The 22,822-nt window shown below is 40.7% G+C and overlaps 1 protein-coding gene across 9 annotated transcripts; it reads left to right on the top strand.

Moving 5' to 3' along the window:
* The first annotated feature begins 1,137 nt into the window (after positions 1-1,137).
* git2b (G protein-coupled receptor kinase interacting ArfGAP 2b) lies at positions 1,138-22,746 on the top strand. Of its 9 annotated transcripts, none has more exons than XM_034208533.1 (21): positions 1,138-1,381; positions 1,935-2,068; positions 2,773-2,885; positions 4,166-4,271; positions 4,962-5,048; positions 5,144-5,274; positions 11,984-12,078; positions 12,173-12,218; positions 12,367-12,372; positions 12,467-12,518; positions 12,908-12,980; positions 13,077-13,174; positions 13,274-13,385; positions 14,167-14,318; positions 14,400-14,552; positions 16,617-16,829; positions 16,991-17,080; positions 17,720-17,805; positions 18,416-18,571; positions 20,000-20,063; positions 20,336-22,746. In XM_034208533.1, the coding sequence occupies exons 1-21, from the start codon at positions 1,330-1,332 to the stop codon at positions 20,543-20,545; spliced, it is 2,229 nt and encodes a 742-aa protein (XP_034064424.1). In that variant the 5' UTR covers positions 1,138-1,329; the 3' UTR covers positions 20,546-22,746. The 9 variants fall into 9 exon arrangements, with proteins under 9 accessions (XP_034064424.1, XP_034064425.1, XP_034064426.1 ...); XM_034208534.1 differs by having other exon boundaries at positions 1,330-1,381; positions 12,470-12,518; XM_034208535.1 differs by having other exon boundaries at positions 1,330-1,381; positions 18,419-18,571.
* Positions 22,747-22,822: the final 76 nt, after the last annotated feature.

The raw sequence follows: 22,822 nt of genomic DNA, 5'->3' as shown, positions 1-22,822 counted from the left end.
AGGGAATAGGCACTTTTATATCGTCTCACAGTAAGCTAAACTGTATTGTGTCTTCTTTATCAAACATGGTCTTTCTGGTGCAACATCTGTTGGTTGAAACCACAAACCCAAACTTAAGACTCAAGAAAGGGGAAACTTTCCCCAAAATACCACAAATGAAAGTGGAACTGGGACTTAACACAAACAAGAACTCATATTATTGTATGTTGAGAGCCTTTTTCTACAGGTTGAAAGAACAAGCGGATAAAACGCAATGAGTAGTTGTGATACTGATACTTGTCCCCACCTGGTGGAAGACACATTCATTGACTCCAGTCAATCAGCAGACGAGATCACTTCCTTATCCCACTCTTAACACCAACACAAATGAATGCAGTGACAGTGAGGACACAGAATCTAAATCCCACATCAGCAGGGAAATGATAAGCCCAGTGACAGTAAAACGTTTTCAGATTGGTCTTTGAATGGACAAACTTTGCTTCCAGTGCAGACACGTCCAATGACAAGAGAACATCTCTGATTCATCTATCTTTATGTTAGGTATGTTCCCAGGATGTTGTGATTGGAGAGAGCAAATTGTTTCAAAAAGTAGTGAGCTCTGCAAAAAAAGAAATGGTGCAATTGCATGTGTTACTTTCAAATCACCCTAAAGTCAAATTTAGCATGAAGTTGGAGGCAGAGGTTGTTATTTGTACATGCTATACAACTATACAAGTAATGATGTGATCAAGTCAAATATGATAACTACATTTGGGACAAACCAATTAAAATGAATGAAATATTAAATAAAATGTAAGATATAGTTTCATTTTTCATTCAACCTTTTATGGCACTGCATAATCTCTTCTCAGTTTTAAGGCCACTCAGGAGAGAATTGCATCTCTTTTTCTCCATTGGAAGGCACTTTATCATGTTTTCTCTACAAGTAGGCACTTTAGCTGCATTTATTTTGAAATAATGATTTCATCTACACACCCAAAACCAGATTTTCCTTTCTTAAGTTTACCAACATGTACTTATTCACATACAATAGGCTATATGTATTCCACCAATTCACAACAATATAGTTGCATAGGGTACACATCAAGGGGAAGGAAGGAAGGAAGGAGGCAGACAAGGAGGCACTGAGAGGCTGTGCAAGTATTGGAATAGGACACTGCTTTGTTCAACAGTAGGGGGGAGGCAAACGATCACAGTAGCTTTGCCTGCTACAATCGGTCAATACAATCTCCTAGGGCGGGCTATCCCATTTCATCTGTGTCTAGCTGTATTGTTACGTTAACTTTCAAATATTTGTCTTGCCTGGACCCTCAGGATTTCTACCAAGGGATGTCAAAGCGAGTGCGAAGCAGAGAGGTCTGCGCTGATTGCAGTGCTCCGGGTATGATGTCAAACAAGCTAGCTTTAGCTGCCTCCTAGCTAACCAGCTAGCCCTTAGTACAACTCAACTACGTACAGTTAGCTAACCTAGTTAACGCTGATAACTGATTAGCAATTAGCCACTCGGTTAATTGTGACGTTTTTAAATGTTATTTTCGTGAATACGTTTGTAGACATATGTCCTGTATGGGTTTTTTGTCTGTGTAATCACATTAAGTTGTCTGCTGAAACTATGCTTGAATGGTTTAAAGCAGTCAAACGTTGGGTTAGCTTGAGCAGATACATTAGCTTATTAAGCTAACTCGCTAACGACGACACGTTGATTATAAAGAAGCTAGCAGACCCACACCTGGTTGCAATAATAATTGTGATTTTGGATCTGTCGAAGATATTGGGAGGCAAGAGCTTATGTGTTGCTGTCAGTTAGCTAATATCCTCGTCTGGCTTGAATGTATAAACTACCATACATGTTCCAGTTTGAAGTTAGATAACATTATGGAACATCTACGTTAGACTGGTAGGTTAACATTTGTACCTTTTTTATTTATTTCTAGAGCCACGCTGGGCCTCTGTGAACAGGGGTGTGTTGATCTGCGATGAGTGCTGCAGCATCCATCGAGGACTGGGGCGACACAGCTCTCAGGTCCGACATCTGAATCATTCTCCATGGCCATCGTCGCAGATACAGGTGAGGAGATTGGTCCCCCACATACACCAACACATATAGATGCAATTATGGGAGATCATCTATTTATCCCAAGTGGAATAGATAATAAAATGGCTGCACAGTCAGACACATCATCAAATGACTAGAAGACAACGTCATGTTACTCCTCTGTCTCTCACAAGTTTTCTCAGGACTTTGAGTGTCCTTCAGGTTTCATGTTGACTTTCCATTATTTTGTGTTTTGTATTTTCCACCTGTTCCTTTACCTTAACTTAAATTACTATTAATTTGTGTATGGGATTGTATTGTTATGCTATTTTACTTCATTTTTAGTACTGTATTTTTAGTACATTAGTATTAAATTACTATATATTTGTTCAGGGCTGCATGGTATGAGTAAAATATACCTTAATAATATTACATGGGATAAATTAAGACATCAAAGTCCAGTTTTAGTACACCTCTATAAGCAAACAAAATTGCTTGTAGAATAAATTCATAAAATAAATTGTCTTCAATATTCTTTACAGATGAATTGGCAAAAGACAACAATAAAAAATTGCAAAAAAAAACATTTATATGTGCAGTTTCTACTGATGCTTTCTTTTAAACTAACTCAATAAATCCCTGGTGTGATATCGCAGTTGATAAACTGTATTTGTGTTTTAGGTGCTTTGTAGATGTTGATGCATTCAGGTAAACTGTTTTGTGCTTTCATGTTTTAGATGGTCCAGACACTGTATGGTAATGGAGCTAATTCCATATGGGAGCATAGCCTTCTGGACCCTTCTTCTTCTGTGAGTGGGAAGCGCAAAGCCAACCCCCAGGACAGAGTTCAGTAAGTGCTTTTAAGGAGTTTGATGCATCAGTGCTTATTTTGATATGCTTGTTTGCACTTTTTGATAAAAAGCTTTATTGGCAACATTGATTTTCATATTTAAGGTCAGTGAACATGCATAATTGACCTTTTGTGCAACGGACATGACTCATGGCCAGTCACTCACAAGTAACTTCAAGTTGGCATGACTTTTATTACTTAACATGCAAATGGAAATATACAAAACTGAATATATGTTCAGTTTAATGCAAGAACATTATCCTATTCATGTTAACTATATGGGATTAATTTGTTGATTATGCAAGAAAGTTAACTCTTGTATACAGCTTTTTCTTTATCGTGAAAGTGTTCTTTCTTTTTTTTAACCCAAAAGGCATAACAAGAAAAATAAAATGTGAGAAGTGAGTGACCCTGATCCACTGCCAGATATAAACACTGTGTTGGTCCAATGTCTGGCTGGTGGAGTAAAGATAAACAGTCAGTCACATATAAACACAGCCATGCTGAGTCTATCCCTCACACTCAGAGCTAACTCTTTCAATCAACAGACAAAAACATTGCACCAAACAGGAGGCAGTTATACTCAATCTTAGTCTTATTGGGTGTTTCTACTACTGCTTTTTCATGGATTCAGGAACAAACCTCGGTTTCGTCCATAGGAACTATGACTACATTTGGCTCATGTAAAAAAAAACGTTATTGTACTAGAACTATCAAGGCAGTTGTGCAAGTTGCTGACTGGTCAAACAGAGCCAGCAGCTTCTTTAACTTCCTTCATTTACAAAACAAGGAAGCATTCTACTATTGATATTTGGACATGGGTTTTTCCAGTGTTTATTTATGTTAAATATACAGCTAGCATTTGTTTTTGTCTTCCCCACCAATTTAGTATACTGTACTTGTGTCTGTAAAGGTATCAACAGAGACAAAATTGGTCACATGAGAAATAGGAGATATTGAGTTTAATTGTGAATGTCCTCAACAATGTACAACCCAAATGCTAACATTAGTAGGGTGATCTGAAATGGAGATAGAAAGATATCCTGTGTAGTGTTATTGTGGAGTAGGTCTACTAATTTGAGTAATTGCCTTCCTGCCATCAAAAACTGTATATTGGATTTGCAGATGTTGTGTGTGTGGGATTTTAAATATTACAAATCAGGTCCTCAGCAGTATATGCAGCATATGTTTAGTTGGTTGTTTGTCTTGCAATTGATTTATGCTTGTCACTTGAACATAGATTTTTAATTGTTGATCTAAGCATCTTTTGCTGTTTCCAGTCCCAACAAGACGGAATTCATCAAGGGCAAATATCAGATGTTGGTGTATGTCCATCGCATGCCTTGTCGGGAGGATGACAGTGTTACTGCAAAAGACCTCAGCAAGGTGAGAAATGTATATATTTTTGGTTTAGTGTTGACTTCTTTTTTAGATGCAATAATAACCGAAATTGGTCCCATGGGAATAAGCTAGAGCAACCAATGGTGCTTTAGCAAAATAATGCTAAACACTTCAAGTTGCACTCGTACTTCCCCATTGCACAGCAAGTGCTTTTAGATTTTTGGTCTATGATATATGTGACCACTTCCTTTACATTTCAGAATGGTTTGTCCCATTTATAGATTAGCATTGAGCACTCAGTGCTTCTATTACATACTTCCATGTTTATTTACAGACTATGCCTCTGTATATAGTAAATCCTAATTGTCCAACCTCAAGTTGTGCGAGAGCTCCCTCTATTTCAATCTCCCATTGTATTTGTGATCTGAATTCTGTATTATTTCTTACAAATAATTCCAGATCAAGCTGAATTCTTGAATCTTGTTATTTAAAAAGAGAAAAGTGCATCTAGGTCTATAGTCTTTGCATTAGAAGGATACATGTTCTTTTCTCCACAACTCTTTTTAAACATGTTCCCTGTGTTCACTTGCAGTTAAATCACTTTTTAGTCAAACTAATTCCAGCAGGATAATTTCATGTCACTCTGTTTTGGGATTGTGCATCTATTGAAGCCAGCACTGTGCAGATGCACTTTACAATCAGAATAAAACAAACTTTTTGTCGATCTCCTTTCAGCAACTGCACTCCAGTGTTCGGACTGGAAACCTGGAGACCTGCCTGAGACTCTTATCTCTGGGAGCACAGGCCAACTTCTTCCACCCAGTAAGTGTTGCAGAAAAACCAACACCACATTTTGTGAGGTAAACATTGACATTCTGCTAATGCTTCATCATTGTGATTTTTTTGGGGGGGAACAGGAGAAAGGCAACACTCCACTACACATAGCAGCAAAAGCAGGACAAATGTTACAAGCAGAACTGTTGGCAGTTTATGGAGCTGATCCGGGGGCTCTGGACTCCAGTGGAAAGACCCCCATCGATTATGCAAGGTAAAACGAGGCCAATGTTTTTAATTAACCACAGGCTTATCTCTTACTTTATTGTTCTAAACAATGTTTATTAAGTACGAGCAGTGGGAACTCTGTAACAACACAATGTAATATTACTGATCATTATCATTTTAGAGTTGCCACAAAATTTAACTTGTCGTTTTAAAGCAGGGGTGTCCAAACTACGGCCCGGGGGCCAAATGCGGCCCGCAGGCCATTTTAAATCGGCCCTCAGTAAATTAAGCTTGAGCTTGTCTTGAATTGTACTTCTTAAACATATCTGTAAACATATATTACACAGTAGTATTCATGTGTTTTAATAAGCACACTTTCAGTCAATTAAAGTTGAAAATATGTTCTAACAAATCTAAGTTGATAAGATAAAAGCCCAATAACTTATTTACATAACAACCTTGACATATAACCTTCCTATTTCCTCTTATGATAAGCAATCTAAGGCTTCTGTTTTAAGGAATGAGCTGCCAACAAAATAAATGAAACCCTATGGAAAGCTGTCATGTAGGCTTTTGTATCCAGCATAATTGACTTACAATTGATTGATTGATTTAGCTAACTTATAACTTCACTTATGAGGCAATAAACCTCACTTCTAGTGAGTGGCCCAGCCCTTCGATTATTTTTCTGTATGTGGCCCTCAGTGAAAAACGTTTGAACACCCCTGTTTTAAAGCATTGAAGTGTGTTGAAAGCCATAGTTAGTTCACAGGCCACCTCCATTTCCCATTATTTTGTGCAAGTGCTTGTGTCTCACAGTGTATGAAAAAAAACGTTGAAGTTTTCACTGTTGCTGCTGCATGACTAACCTTAAGTGTGACTGCAAGCACCGCTCTCACAGGCTCAGCCCAGCTCACTAGTGGCAGGAAATGATACACATCCTTTCGGAGATTGAATGCAGTTGCATGGTACACAGACACAAAGTGTGTGTGAAATGTGGGCTATTTATATATAGAGGTGGTATGAGGAAATAACGTACACACGAAGAAACTAGTAGGAAAACAAATAGTGAGAAACCATCTCCAGCTAAAATGGCTGAAGTATTTGCATGCCTTGCACAACATTGAACATTAGACGCAGTGGCATTCTGTCAGCGTCTTGTAATTCAATAAGAGTATGACTAACTGAGGCAAGACAAAATCTCAAGAAAAGTTGTTCTAGAGGACTTGTTAAAGATTGAAAAAACTCCAAGAAATAAAGAATAGATAGGAACAAATATAAGAGAGAAAAGATCTAGAAACTACGGTGGCCCTGAAGTGCAAGACACCACAGCATTTCAGAAAACACCACAGCATTTCAGAAAACACTACAGCATTTCAGAAAACGCCACAGCATTTCAGAAAACACTACAGCATTTCAGAAAACACCACAGCATTTCACATTGGACGGAAAGGGTATTCCTTTAGGGAGAACACTTCTTGTTTGTGATTGGACAGAGCCAGCCAGAGAAGCACTGCTGTGATTGGTTGTTTTTGCTGCCAGTCAAGAAATAACGCTTCGTGATTGGTCAACACCCGACAGAGAAATATGTCCCAAGTCATCAGCCGTTCGCACACACTCAGAGCTCACAGCTCCTCATATCTGTTTAGAAACTGGACACAAGTTAAACATGTACAAACCACAGACTGTCTATGTCATGGCGAATACAGTTGCTGCTTTATTTATGTCTGTATGACGTTGTTGTGAGTGTGGACGGAGCAGCAACAGGTTAGTTTAGCCTGATGGGTCCGATTCCATTCAGAAAACACGCATTTTAAAAGCTTTTCGCATGCCGTCTTATCTGCAGACTTGTCAAAGCGTTAATTCATGGTTTTTACTAACCGTTATCAGTATGTAGTTACTTCGGCATCACTTTGAAACGTGTATTACAATTAAATCACGGTCAAATATGTTCATTTTGTTGTAGTTGATTTACATGGAGATACGCCTCGCCCCCTCTCCAGCGCCTCTTGTTTGAATGACAGGAGCAAACACAGCTGACAGCCGCGGTGAAACTCGAGCGATTAGAGCGATGCGAATATTGGGTGGTCTACCATAGTATTTACATGGAGATAAGCCCCTTAAAAACCATGAATTAATAAAGGATTAATTCTGTGTTTACTCCTGTCATTCAAACAAGACGCTGGAGAGGGGGCGGGCCGTATCTCCATGTAAATCCTATCGGAATCGGATCGATCAGGCTAAACTAACCTGTAGCTGCTCCGTCCACACTCACAACAACGTCATACATACAGACATAAATAAAGCAGCGACTGTATTCATTACATTACATTGCATTTAGCTGACGCTTTTATCCAAAGCGACTTACAATAAGTACATTCGACCAGGAAGACACAACCTTGAAGAAAACAGAATCATATAAGTACATCAGGTTTCATAGAGCCAAACATTTCAAGTGCGACTCAACTGGCTTTAGATAAGCCAGTCCTTTATTAGTATATAAGTGCTTTGTTAATAGTTCTATCGCTCGAAGTGGAGTCGAAAGAGATGAGTTTTCAGTCTGCGCCGGAAGATGTGCAAGCTATCTGCTGTCCTGATGTCAATGGGGAGCTCATTCCACCATCTTGGAGCCAGGATAGCAAACCCACGTGTTTTTGCTGATGGGAACTTGGGTCCCCCTCGCAGCGAGTCGTTTGGCTGATGCAGAGCGTAGTGCACGCGCTGGGGTGTACGGTTTAACCATGTCCTGGATGTACGAAGGGCCAGATCCATTCGCAGCATGGTAAGCAAGTACCAGTGTCTTGAAGTGGATTCTAGCAGTTACCGGAAACCAGTGAAGGGAGCGAAGGAGCGGAGTGGTGTGGGAAAATTTAGGAAGGTTGAAGACCAGACGAGCCGCTGCATTCTGGATGAGCTGCAGAGGTCGGATGGCACATGCAGGTAGACCAGCCAGGAGGGAGTTGCAGTAGTCTAGGCGTGAGATGACGAGAGCCTGGACCAGAACCGGCGTCGCTTTCTGAGTCAGCTGGGGACGTATCTTCCTGATGTTGTAAAGCGTGTATCTGCAGCAACGGGTTGTAGCAGCTATGTTTGCAGTGAAGGACAGGTTGTTATCTAGGGTCACACCCAGATTCCTTGCAGTCTGAGTCGGGGAAACAACTGAGGTGCCGATGTTGATTGTTAGGTCAAGAGTGGGACAATCTTTTCCCGGAAGGAAGAGCAGCTCAGTTGCTCACTGAGAGATGTCAGCTAGACAAGCAGAGATGCGTGCGACGACCTGGGTCTCTGAGCGGGGAAAGGACAGAATTAATTGGGTGTCGTCAGCGTAGCAGTGGTATGAAAAACCATGCGGGCTAATGACTGATCCGAGTGAGTTTGTGTACAGGGAGAAGAGGAGGGGACCAAGAACAGAGCCCTGAGGGACCCCTGTAGTTAATTGACAAGGGTCGGACTCAGACCCTCTCCAAGTCACCCTGTAGGTACGGTCTTTCAGATATGAGGTGAGGAGGGAAAGTGCAGAGCCTGAAACTCCAAGTTTTTGGAGAGTGCGAAGGAGGATCTGATGATTCACCGTGTCGAATGCAGCAGACAGGTCCAACAGGATGATGACAGAGGAGAGGGATGCAGTTTTGGCAGTGTGCAGTTCCTCCGTGACAGCAATGAGAGCAGTTTCTGTGGAGTGACCTGCCTTGAAACCAGACTGGTGCGGATCCAGAAGGTTATTCTGATGGAGATAACAGGAGAGTTGTTTAAAGACAGCGCGTTCAAGTGATTTAGACAGGAACGGGAGGAGAGAGACAGGCCTGTAGTTTATAACATCTGACGGGTTGAGAGTGGGTTTCTTTAGGAGAGGGTTTACTCTTGCCTCCTTGAGACTGTTTGGAAAGTGACCAGAAGTTAGAGAAGTGTTGATGAAATGGGTGAGAAACGGTAGAATATCAGGAGCGATAGTCTGAAGGAGGTTTGAAGGGATAGGGTCCAGAGGACAGGTGGTAGGGCGGGCAGAGGTAATGAGGGTAAGAACCTCACTTGGAGAGAGAGGGGAAAAGGAGGTTAGTGTGTTGGTGGAAGGAGGGTCTGGTGACCCAGCGGTGAGTAAAGGTGAGTCAGAAAAAGAAGAGCGAATATCATCAACCTTTTTTTCAAAGTGGGTAACAAAGTCGCTTGACAGGAGGGGGGAGGGGCTTTTGGAGGGTCCAAGAGGGTGGAGAAGATGGAAAATAGTTTTTTAGGATTGGAATAGGAAGATTGGATCTTATCTTGAAAGAAAGTGCTTTTTGCCTGAGAGATCGAAGCAGAGAAAGAGGAGAGGAGAGCCTGATAGGTTAGGAGGTCGTCACGGTGTTTGGATTTCCACCGTTTCTGCTCTGCTGCCCTAAGGACGGTTCTATTAGCACGCAGTGCATCATTTAGCCAGGTAGCAGGAGGGGACTGACGAGCCTGCCGAGATGTGAGAGGACAGAGAGAGTCCAGAGTGGATGAGAGAGTAGAGAGGAGAGTTTGAAGGCAGAGTTTGAAGGCAGGAGTTGGAACGAGTCAGAGGAAGGGAGGGCTGAGAGCTGACGAGGCAAAGGTAGAGGGGGAGAGGGAACGAAGGTTACGGCGGACAAGTGCAGGATGAGAAGAGACTAGTTTATGTTTGGAAAGGGGTAGAGAGAATGAAATGAAGAAGTGATCGGATGTGTGGAGCGGATTTACAGAGAGGTTAGAAGTAGCGCAGTTCCTTGAGAATATGAGATCAAGGACATTGCCAGCTTTATGAGTCGGTGGGGATGGAGACAGTGAGAAAGCAAAGGCGGTTAACAGGGATGTTAGTTCGTCTATCTTCCCTGTCTGGAGGTTGAAGTCTCCGAGAAGTACAGCGGGAGGGCCAGTTTCAGGGATGTGTGAGAGGAGATTATCTAATTCCTCCAAGAAGTCCCCCAAGGCGCCTGGTGGACGGTAGAGAACAACAATGGTTAACTGTATAGGATGGGTTACTGTGACGGCATGGAATTCAAAGGTGGAAGGAGTGAAGTTAGGTAGCTTGAAGAGGGAAAAGCTCCATTTGGGAGAGAGCAGGAGACCAGTGCCACCTCCTCTGCCAGTTGGTCTGGGTGTATGGGAGAAGGAATATGCAGTGGAGAGAGCTGCTGGGGTGGATGTGTTGGATGGAGTAATCCAGGTCTCAGTGAGAGCAAGGAAATACAGAGACTGCAGGGAGGCGTAGCCAGAGATGAAGTCAGCCTTAGGAACAGCTGACTGGCAGTTCCACAGGCCACCAGAAACTAGATGTCAGTGGAGCATGTGGGATAGATGAGAGCAGGCCGGTTATATCGATTAGGAGATACACCGGGCCAGTGATAATTGCGAGAAGACACATGAACAGGAATGGAGAAAATACACATGATTATAGCATGAGGGGCTAAACAACTAAAGAAAAGAGAAATAAGACACCAGCTCAATCAGAGTAGGATTTGCCTCCTCTTTGCCTCCCTCGTGACTCCCGTAGGACTCTAATGTCTTTGTCAGTCTTACTCCCGTAGGACTCTAATGTCTTTGTCAGTCTTCGGCTGTCTGACGCTTAAGCTGACGCTCCAGGAAAGAGCTACCTAAAATGGACGCCTGATTGCTGAGTTCTCACAGCTGTAGGGCCTAATTAGTTAACTATCTACAGCTGATGGGCGACAGTAGACTGGCCCTGCCTATATTGTAATGCAGGCTTGAGTGCTGAGACCTGTGTAGCAGGTTTCGCCTGAGCAGATCTGAGATTTAAAATCTCTCAAAAGCGCCGTTTTAGCTACAATAACTACAGAACAATTATACAGAGTAGAATAAATGAAACAGAGCAGTCTAATTAAACAAGAATATAACTTACAGTGGTTGCTGCGTCAATAGGTAAAATCTTCACCCGGTCCAGATGCACACTCAGTTCATCAGATTTTAAATGTGGTATTTAAATGCTTTTTTAGGTGAAAGATGACTGAGTCACGCTGTTGTACTTCACGCAATCAGTAGACTGGCCCTGCCTATATTGTAATGCAGGCTTGAGTGCTGAGACCTGTGTAGCAGGTTTCGCCTGAGCAGATCTGAGATTTAAAATCTCTCAAAATGACATAGACAGTCTGTGTTTTGTATATGTTTAACTTTTGTCCAGTTTCTGAACAGATATGAGGAGCTGTGAGCTCTGAGTGTGTGCTAACAGCTAACGGCTGATGTGTTGGGCCAATCACGCAGCGTCATTTCTTGACTGGCAGCAAAAACAACCAATCACAACAGTGCTTCTATGGCTGGCTCTGTCCAATCACAAACAAGAAGTGTTCTCCCTAAGGAATACCCTTTCCGTCCAATGTGAAATGCTGCGGCGTTTTCTGAAATGCTGCGGCGTTTTCTGAAATGCTGTAGCGTTTTCTGAAATGCTGTTGTGTTTTCTGAAATGCTGTTGTGTTTTCTGAAATGCTGTGGTGTCTTGTACTTCAGGGCCACCGTAAGAAACATTGTCTTGTTTAACTTAAAAATCAAAGTAAGACACTTATTTCATGCTTTTTCTGGGATAAGAGGCTTTGTGTCTAAGAATGGCCAGCTATCACACCACACCTATTTCAGTTGTATGCTTATTACTTTACACATTACCAGAGTTTTATCCCATTAGAAATGTACTGTGTTTTTTAACTATGTTTCCACTAAATCTGGTCATACCTACCTGAGGCATTCGGTAGCTTTAGCACAGAGCCATATCTCTGAATCATGACCTTTTTAATTCCTAATGTGTGCAGACAAGCTGGGCATCAGGATCTGGCAGAGAGGCTGGTGGAGATACAGTACGAACTCACTGACCGCTTAACATTTTACCTCTGTGGAAGAAGACCAGGTAAGGAGTTTAGCTGCTGCTGCTGCTGCTGCATGGCGTTTGAGAGCTGATGGGTTTTTGATAATGATATTCTGTTATTATCTTTTCATTGTAGATCACAGAAATGGGCAACACTTCATCATTCCACAGATGGCAGACAGGTAATAGCTATGTTTTAAGTTGTTGATATTTTTTTTTATAAACAAAAACCAACCTCTGACAAGCTACTGGCTGCTTGTCTATGCTAAAGGTTTTACTTGGACTAATTCATACTTATTTGTCCAATGCTGCGTTCTTATGATGGATTAGAAATGAGTAAGTATGCTGTTCCAATGTGTTTCTGTTTGCCTGTTTGTGTGGAATTTTGTTAGCAAAAAAAGTTGATTTGAATATTTCTTTCTGCCCAAAGCAGCCTGGATTTGTCAGAGTTTGCAAAAGCTGCAAAGAAGAAGCTCCAGTCGGTAAGATATCAGAATTCCTTTTTTGTTGCCACAGAGGGGAAATGTACATTGTTACAGCAGTATAGATGGAGAATACAAATAACACACTATTAGATAAGAAAAGGCATGCACATAGTTTGTAAAATAAATGTACAGACCTACACATTCATGGAAAATAAGTAAGTAAGCATTATTTATAAAATAATTGTAACATTGTAGAATACTGTGTGGTAGTGGGTTGATTGCAGTGGTAAATAGAACTGAAATGAGATATTTACATGGTAACATAGAGATTATTGTTGGAATGGACAACCTAAGAATTAGCAGCCAGTAGTTATTCCATCAGATGCAAGGTCTGCATTTCTTTCTATTCAATCGTGTGACAACTTCTTCTTTTATTATGTTTCCAGCTGAGTAATCATCAGTTTGAGGAACTTGCCATGGATGTTTACGATGAAGTCGACAGAAGAGAAACGGATGCAGGTGAAATTGCAAGAAGTGTAACAAATATAAAATAACCATTATTTGTATCCCAGTTTTTTTGTATGTATATCTTAAATATATTTATATGTTGTACAGTGTGGTTGGCCACTCAGAACCACAGCACACTGGTTACAGACACCACAGTTGTGCCTTTTCTTCCGGTCAATCCAGAGTACTCATCCACCAGGAACCAGGCAAGTCATGGCACCAATGTAGCCTTGTGTTTATTTGTGTATTTGAAGACTTGATTCAACAGTGCAGCCTTTATTTTTAAATCTATTTGTTTTTTTCAGGGTCGTCAAAAATTGGCACGGTTTAGTGCTCATGAATTTGCCACCCTGGTTATTGATATTCTCACTGATGCTAAACGGCGGCAGTGGGGTAATTCCTGCGACAGTCCCAAAGGTACAATTTATCTGTTTATTTTTTATAACCAACTTTGAAATTCCTTGCTATTATACTTTTTGTTTTCTTTTATTACGGTTTTTATGGAAGTGAATATATTCACTAGCATACACACAGTAATAAACACTAAGAATAAAGAGTTGCAATTAGTTGCATATCAAAGTGGAGCATGTGGGTTCCAGTTATATATGCCAACATTAGTATGTGGACCATATGTACGGATGTTTGTGCAAAAAACGGGGCCAAAAACAGATCAGGGCTTTTTCTAATTAAAACTGCATTCTGTAAATCAGTGCTTCTCAAAGTGTGGTCCGCGCCCCCTAGTGGTCCGTGAGTATATTGGTAACATTTCACATTTGAAATAAATAAATAAATGTAAGTTTTCCGCACTCTCGCGGGAATATCTCCGCAATGGAGCGAGCTTTAGTTTCACTTTTGATTGCATGATATAGCCCAGCGCAACACCTTCGTCACACATGTTGCCACCTGTTTGTACCATTTTCAGGCGATTTGTAAAAATCTGTGTTTTTGGATATTTGTGGAGTTAGGTGGTCCGCGAGTGTTTTTTTTATTGGTTAAGTGGTCATTGGTATGAAAAAGTTCGAGAAACACTGCTGTAAATAATGCAAACACATCACAGACTGCTTTAAAGTCAAGGGTGTTCTAAAGATTCAGTAAATGGAAAGAAATATGTTCCTTTAGCTTTGTGATTTATACAGCTGCTTGTAGCCTGCAGGGCCTGTTTGATCTCTAATGCTTTGATCTGGTGGTCTGCCTTCAGAGAACGTGGAGTTGATCCTTCAGGGAATAGACAGTCGCCATAACAGTGACAGCCAGGATAATGACCAGCCTGATTACGACAGTGTGGCATCAGATGAAGATCCAGTGCACGAGGCCACCTGTGGGGACAGCAGCACTGACCGAAGGACCAAGGTTCATGTTTTTATTGACTTCACATATTTTAAAAACATAATTGTATTCACATTTCAACTCATCAAATGTTGTCTGCTGCAGAGCTCAGAGTCATCTGACCTCTCCGATGGACCAATCACAGTGCATGAATTCATGGAGGTGAAGACTGCCCTCACTGCATCGGAAGCCAAAATACAGCAGCTTCTCAAGGTCAACTGTCACCTCAGTGAAGAGCTGCGGAGCATGCAGGGCAAGGTTCGTCAATTACACTCATTCATAAGCAAACTGGTTATTGTAGATCAGTTTTGTTTTGCAGTTGCAAACTCTACATGCCCTCATAGTTTCATTTCCACCTCTTTAATTAGATGGTAGTACACATTGATATTTCAATAGCCATAATTAGATGTCACTTTGTACTGGATGTATGGTATTTACATCCTCTCTGATGCTGGTGTTGCAGCCTCTTTATTCTTAAGCAATTGAACATATTGGTTGGTGTGTGCAAAACTTGATCTATGTTACATTTAGTTATTTGATTAGTAATATATGTTCGGGTCATGCCTGTTTCCACGTGTCAGACATTGCCTCTACCCTATAGAGTTCTACAGTGGATACATTTTGAGTTGCAGAGAATACCAGATGTATTTTGATAAAGATGCCATAAAAAGGTCATACGGAAATATTGAAATGTGTTCAGTGCTAGTGCTACAGAGAAAATGTCTGCTATGATTCCAGCTGGGGTAGAATTCCTGTGGTAATAATTAACAATCACCAGACTTCCTCTGCTATGCTGCTCAGTGAAAAGGCAAACAAGATCTGATTTGATAGTTCTTTGTGGTCTAAAATAGATTGAGGATTCACTAGTCATGTACAAATCAACAAATAGTTACCATAGAGGAAATGATGATTCATCCTCTTGAATCAGAACGATCATGCAGTCGCCATCCAAAAACAACCTAAATGTTGCAGTGATTAGAGTTTGAGTGTGGGCGAGTTATCAACTCCTCACTCCCTCTCACACCTCCAGAAGGCCTGCAGCACCATTGGCAGCACACAGCCAATCTCTCTGCTGTAGGTTTATTCTAGTCACATTTCATCCTTCACTTCCTTATTTCTTAGAACTTCAAAAAGCCCCACTTGGCCTCAGCGTTATTTATACAGCATGTTTTATTCAGTGTTACTTGCTAAAGTTTTAAAGAATATCCTACTTTGTTAAGAGTTCTGCCCTCGATCCAATACTGAGTGATATATAAAATCAAAAGCAGTACCTGGGTCAAGAAACAATTTCCTGTTACTAACCCTAATCTTAAATACACCGACCCTGCTGTGGACTGTTTTATGACTATTCTTACTTATTTTTTTGTTAACATATTTCTACAAAATCTATCTGTTTTTGGAGGGACATTGAATACACATTTTTGAGATTTGGCAATCATATTTTAATCTGTCTTGATTGTTTATAGTGTTTTTCTTTCTTCACTCAGTTCTAAGTAAATAAGTGTAAATGGGGTAATACCCTCTCAACCAAATACATGTTGATTACTCTGACCTTGAAATGTTCAAATAATATCTTATCTAACTCATCTTATGAATGAATGTATGTCTGCCTGTCCTCAGTTGTCACCACTAACACCTGATAATGTTGCCAAGTGTATCATCTTGGGAGCATGCTTAGAAAATAGTATATAAAGAAAGACGACAAGGTTTGTCACTCACTGACCCATGTTGGTAGATGGCAGCATTCAGTCTGGTTTTCTTGTATGCATCACAGCTCTCCAGAACCCAGTTTCTTTCTGTCTTCACTTGGCTGGGAGACAGTGTTAACACGATGTACCTACTGCTGCTTTATTTACTTCATAACAATACTGCTTCTATTTGACAAAAGTGACTTTCCATTTCGGTCCCTTATCTTCATTACCAAAACGTAATTGCTGAAACAGTGGAACCGCAAGATATCTCCTTACTTGTAAACTAAAAAGCTTCTAAAATCCCTTATTTAATGTTTTGTATGTTGTTCATTTGTTGACTTGTGATAACTTGCATAACAGTAAGGAGAAAGTCATGTTTCCCATTGCTCTTTCGAGGCCTGTGAATGTAAATAAGGGCAACTCCTTATGTGTCAGCATTTCACTTCTCAAGAATCAAACCTTTTAACGTGAGAAACCCAAAACAGAGGTGACGGTGAACTGGGCATAGATAAAGTGTTTCTCTCCCTGAGGCAAGTGTGTGTGTTACTCTATTATTAATGTGTGGCCGAGCTTTTGTAAGGAGATCATCCCCCAGCCAGAGCTGACTTGAAGGATGTTTTGTTCTCTGCAGCTGAACTCCCTGCAGACTGAAAACACAACACTGCGATGGCAACCCCCCAGCGGACAACAACAACACCTACAGGGGCCCTTAGGTCGACACCCGCCCCGCGGCGGCCGCGCCATGTCCATGTATGAGACCGGCTCTTCCCCGAGGCAGTACCCCCACCGAGTGGAGGCGGCTCGGCATGAGGACGGAGTCGTTTTACAACCCTTCCCTACCAACGTAAGCTCAGAAGCACTCATGTTCCCGCCGGATTGTCATCACGAGACAATAATCATGATGCCTGGCTTGGGGCTGGTGATGGTTTTTCATTCAATCATTCATTCAATCATTCATTGCATCTCATTTTAGAGTATGCTCAACTTGGTTTGACCCCTTTCTAGATTGGGAGGGGTCCTTTGGGGACGGCTGCTTCCTCCCTCCCTACCTTCCCCTCTTCCCTGTCCTGGTCGTGGGACGAGCGATCTCGAAGGGTTAAGTACTGAAGTTCCCCTCGGCTCAGAGGCAGCCCCGGGGGACGGTGCACACTGTCCCCCCTGCTTGACCCCACAGCCTTCTCTCTCCTCTTGACCTGTATCTTTGAACTGCTTTTGATCAGTATGGCCTGCCTGCATGCATGCACCACAGTGCCTCTGCTTCAGTTCAGTTATCTGAACAAGTTTGCTTCCACAGAGAACCTTAACCAGAGCTGCTTTGGCTAATGTAAACATCACAGGTGATAGAAATGTTGGACCAGCTGGGGAAGCTGTTTGGATGATCAGACAGCAGAGTCCTATGTCAATGAGTCAAATAAAATGTCTCATCACAATGTGCTTATTAGTCATTGACACTGGTAAGAGCACCCACAGTTTACATCAGGATTTCTTCGCCTCTACTAATCGCATCCACTGCAGAATGAGCTGTATGACACTGCAATGACCTGGTTTACATTTCCTGTCTGTTTCTCTTCATCAGCTTTGAAACCAAATGTCTGATGCTGTGAACTGTCAGAAGTGCATGATTCCAATTTCTATGTGCCTACAGTTGCCCTGGCAATTTGTTTTTTGTTATGCAAGTGTTTATTGTATTTGATTGATGTTAATTTATGTTTACATTTACTGATCTCTCTATAGGGCTGCAGTCTGGAAGGACAGAGTATGATGCTGGAGAACGATTACGACACTACGCCCAACCACTCCACTGAAATGGAGGAAGCTGGGTGAGAACATTTGTTTTAACTTTATACACAACTGTCCAAATGTTTTCTCTGTGATGGTTTGAACCAATTTATAGATTTTCAACACCATAGAAATCCAGGTTCTGGGAATGGTGACGTCATCGTAGCAGTGCTATTCAAAGTTAAAGGTCACACAAAGACAGAGGAGGAAGCTAGACTAATATTAGTTTTGACAGATGTTTGAAAAGAGGCCTTGATTTGAACAGTCTGGCTGTACAGGAGTAAGTTTACATATTAGAACTTGTACCTGAAAGCTAACAGTTATAAAAAGTCAACATGAGCCGAGCCAGGCAGGTCATCCACCTCTGGTTGTTCTTTAACATTGATGTTCATGTAGTGCTGATATAGTCATCTCTATTGCCTCCTGGTTGAGTAGCTATATGGATGAAACTTGTTCTTGAATACCGACTGTAGCACATTCAAAGCTCATTTTATGTTGACTACTATCAAAGAGTTTTTTGGTTTTTCACAAGAGTTTGGTTCATTCAGCCTCTTATAAACCCCAAATTGTGATGGCTTGTCAAGATACATTATATAAACTTTGTCTGTATGGGTCAGCTGTGATAAAGCCATTCTTTGTTTTTATTTGCAGCAGCCCTCTTCCATCCTCTGAATCAGTGGCACATGGAGAGGAGGGTGAGGATGATGGCACCCTGCCGTGCACAGAGGACGTCATCTGTAAGACGGAGCAGATCACCAAGAACATTCAGGAGCTGCTGAGAGCCGCCCAGGAGACCAAGCATGAAAGGTAGTTTATGACTAATAGAAAACTATTCAAAAACAAACCACCTTATTCATTTACGTGCTGTAATAAAAGCATAGACTTTGTTTTTTTCATGGCTGTATTTCTGTCATTCTGCTTGTCAATAGTAAATAGCAGAGGTGGGGACTCGAGACACATGACTTGACTCGCATATTTTTTGACTTGAGACTTGCTTGACTAATATTGATAAAAGACTTGACTTGACTTTGACTTGGTATTCATGACTTGAGACTTGACTCGAATCTCACCACAGTGACTTGGGACTTGCTTGATACTTGCACATGTAGGACTTACTCCCACCTCTGGTAAATAGTATTTCATTCTCTTTAAGCTGCTTCTAGGTCAGCTGTTCTCAATAGTTCACCCCAGGGCCCAGAACTATGATGGGTTTAGATTATAATAGCCAGCTAACCAGTGACTTATTAACATCTGATTTAATGGCAATTGCGGTTTTATAGTAAACCAGCAGCTCTCAGTAATTTGAGCCTTTTTATAGCGTGGCCTCTGTCTTGAAAACTGTGTCTGCTGGGGGTAAACAGTGGCTCTTGAAATGCAGCTAACAGCAAACACCACATGACCATCTATTCCCCTGTGACCGGCCAAATCCACAGCAAGTTAGTGTAGTCAAACTGGTTTTCTTTATTCATCCGTGTCTGTTTACAGTAACAATTTACTGTTAATATTTTCCTGGTTTTTATCATGATGTTTTGAGTTATTGGATGTTGTCCATTTTACCCGATCCTAGTTTTTCTTCAGTTTCAAATTTTTTCAATCGAAACCATTTAAGAGATATTCTCAAGGGTTCAAATTAAAAGAAAGTGGTTCCTGGTAAAAACATCATTTCAATTTGATCTCTATTAGTGGCCCTAATGTGCACACATACTATAGTAATAAATGAAACAACAGTAAGTGCTTTTCCCAAGGAGTCAGGGGCCTAATGTCGGCTTTCAGTGTGATTCTTGGCTCCTTCGGTTAGAGCTTTGGTCTCTCTGGGCAAATGAAACTGCTTTCACTTTGAGTACAAGTCATGATGTTGATGACAGCTGTTTACTTTGAAGCCTCTGCTAGCCCAGTGTTGTATTTGCTCTTTTTTTTGTTGCTTTGGTGACACATATCATCCAAGCTATATGTCAGCTCATAATCAAATACAGTAGAGGGGCAGTGTGTCAGACATTTTGAATGTTTACAGAGCTGTGCAAAAAGCAGTCATTATTGTTATAAGTTTGTGCAAACATCTCAAATTTGATCGAAATGTGCAGTCTGCTGTATTTCTAAATAGTGCTTACTGTTGGCACAGGGAATCTGGCCTCAGGCTGCTCTTTCTCGTAATATCACATGTTGGCTGTTGAGCATTGTTGTATCTATAAATGGCACAGGAGTGGTTGATCAGCCTTTTGTCTTTATCTCCCTCAGCTTCCTGCCTTGTTCAGAAAAGATCTGCGTGGCTGTGAAAGAGATGGCCGCCCTGTTTCCCAAGGTAAGATGACTCTGACCCACAGCTTCAAATCCCTCCCCCGAGCAATTAAGGGATTTATTTTTTGTTGGAAAACAGCCAAAGGGAACCTTTTAATGACTTGTCTAGACAAAGTAGGACCTGTTCATTGCATGACTTAGTTATACATGTACAGTTAATCGGATTACTTTGCTTTTATGTTTACTGACACACACAGCCTGCTGACTACAATGAGGGTTTATTTATGGTGGTTGTCATCTTATCAAGTCTCCATCATCGTTCCTTCCCCCTCACAGAGGCCGTCTTCGGACACGGTTCGAGGGTCTCTGTATCTCCTCACGTCCAGCGCCAGCCGACTGCACGGAGAGTGCCAGAAGGCCGCAGAGCACAACCCCTGCCCGTCGGACATCCAGCTGGTCACTCAGCAGGTCATCCAGTGCGCCTATGACATTGCCAAAGCTGCCAAGCAACTTGTCACTGTGACAACCAAAGAAAACAATAACTAACTAAAAATCCAAAGACATTCCTGATGCACCCAAAATAGTTTATTTAGATACCGCTAATTTTTGTTTAATCAGTGTTAACACGCTTTTTTCTAATTAGGCGGCAATTATTTACGTACATTCCTTAAAAAAAACAAGATGCACCATGTAAAATGACAGACCAATCTAAACATTATTGTGATGTTTTTGTATCATGGGTAATACAGAGTAAACAAACACCTTTAAAGCTGTAGGATAGAATCTGTTACGCCTCTTAACCTCACAAAGAGATAACAGTTTAATCCACACAAAATCCAAAAGTGCAATGTTGTGTGTGTGTGTATATAAACAAAGAACAACAAGCCTTCTACATTGTACTTTTCCACATAGAGGTCATCATATAGATACACCTTTATCTACACCATTGTCATCTGTTTATTTTCCTTTTTTATTTGAAATGTTTTTAAGATGCAATGACAGTATTTTAGTCTTGAACCATTGTGATGCCACTTGCTTAGAGTTCAAATGTTTGTTTGGTGATTATGAAAGTAGCTTCAGTGCATAGAGCACCATGTAAGGCCAGCAGTACAAACGGTGGTCTAACCTTCATTCCATCCAGCAGCTCCAGCAGGGGATTCAGCAAAGTGACAATAGTCCTTGGAGTTATAATGTTACAGCCATACTTCTGATGTTGTGTATGTGTGTGTGTGTGTGTGTGTGTGAGAGAGTGTGTCGGCGCAGTTGTCACAGAGATGGCATCGATGGCCCCTGTGAAACCCATTTTGAATCAATTTTAATAGCATTATGCAAATATATAAGATGTATGTATCTATGTAATTCTTTATCAAAATAATCCAAATGCTATTCTATTTATGAACTGTGTGTCATACCTCTAAGAAAATATTAATGTTTATTTTCATAAGCTTTTGTTTAACATGATGCTCCTCGCAGACTAACTTTTGTTCTGAGGTTTGGGACGTCTCAGCTGGCAGTGAGTTATGGGCAACCTGTGATCTCTCGTCTATTTGGTGTGGTGCTCTAACTCCAGTGTGTTCAATGCTACCTGTGGTCACATGCGTACAGCTATGGTTTACAATCACTGAAGTTAATGTGCCCTTAAAGTTAGAGTAGAACTCGGGTCTTATGTTTCATTTGTTGTTGTGAGCCAGATCAGTCTCAACCAGGGGTGTAAAGCTAACCAGAAAACACTTCACACGCCAACAACGACAATTAAATATTACTCAAGTAGCTTTACAAAAGCTTTCTCAATAGGTTGCCTGGATGGAGAACAGGTTTAAGACTCAACAAGAGGATTATTAAAATGATTCAAACTATGTTCAGTACAGATGATTACACCATTAAAGTATTCATTTTTATTTTAAAAGTAATTTTTAGTTTTGGACCAAAACCGTTCTGATGGTTTGCTTACGAGCTTGTTTTGTAACTGCATTGCACAGTCTAGGCAGTGTAATTTTTTTTTTTTATGACTTAATTAAAAAAAATAATGTCTGCATCTTTTTTTCAGGATGTTTTGACCATGCAAAAGTATTGTTATTTTCTAACAATTAATTATAAATGTGGACAGATGTTCTTAATGCAAAACGATGTAACATTCCAGTAACTCAGTCCATTATGCTTCAACCTCTTTTTAAAGTTAGTGAGTGTAATGAACTGCTGAATTGTGCATTTTATTGCTTAATAATCCAGCTTTCGTTTGTAAAAGAAGAATGTCTTATTTCCTCTTTAAAGATTTTAAAGTCATTTTAATGATAAACTTCCTGAAATAATGACGTACTATATCAAAAATACCTTCTTTGAGATACCAAGTCATTATTTTGAGGATGTCAATCATCATAATGACTTGCAAGATATATTTGTTTTAATTAAAAAAATATTGAAGTTCATTGGTGCCTGCTCTCACTGGCAGCAATGGGCTTCCATATGATGCATATTTGTTTCAACCTAATATAATGATTAATCCAAGGGATTACTAAATAAGAAAAATCCTTCTCTAGGCTATACAAAAAAAACACATTTTAAAATTACAAAATATATTTTTTAAAGTACATTTTTGTCAAAAGCTAAAATACAAATGTTTTCAGTTACTTTCCACCCCTGGTTTCAACCCTGACATTTGATATCCTGTAACTTCTAGCCTGCCACTGCCTCTGTGGTTGAAAACAATTTCTGCCTTAGGTTTAATAAAGTATAATTCATACCTCAAATATCTCATTGTCGTGTGTGTGTACTTGTGTGATGAACAAACAGCGGTATTAACACGCCCATGTATAAAGTCCCACC

Source organism: Gymnodraco acuticeps, unplaced genomic scaffold, assembly GCF_902827175.1.
Source record: "Gymnodraco acuticeps unplaced genomic scaffold, fGymAcu1.1, whole genome shotgun sequence".
Classification (NCBI taxonomy): domain Eukaryota; kingdom Metazoa; phylum Chordata; class Actinopteri; order Perciformes; family Bathydraconidae; genus Gymnodraco; species Gymnodraco acuticeps.
The sequence above is the reverse complement of the archived record's forward strand: the minus strand, read 5'-3'. Positions and strand labels throughout refer to the sequence as shown.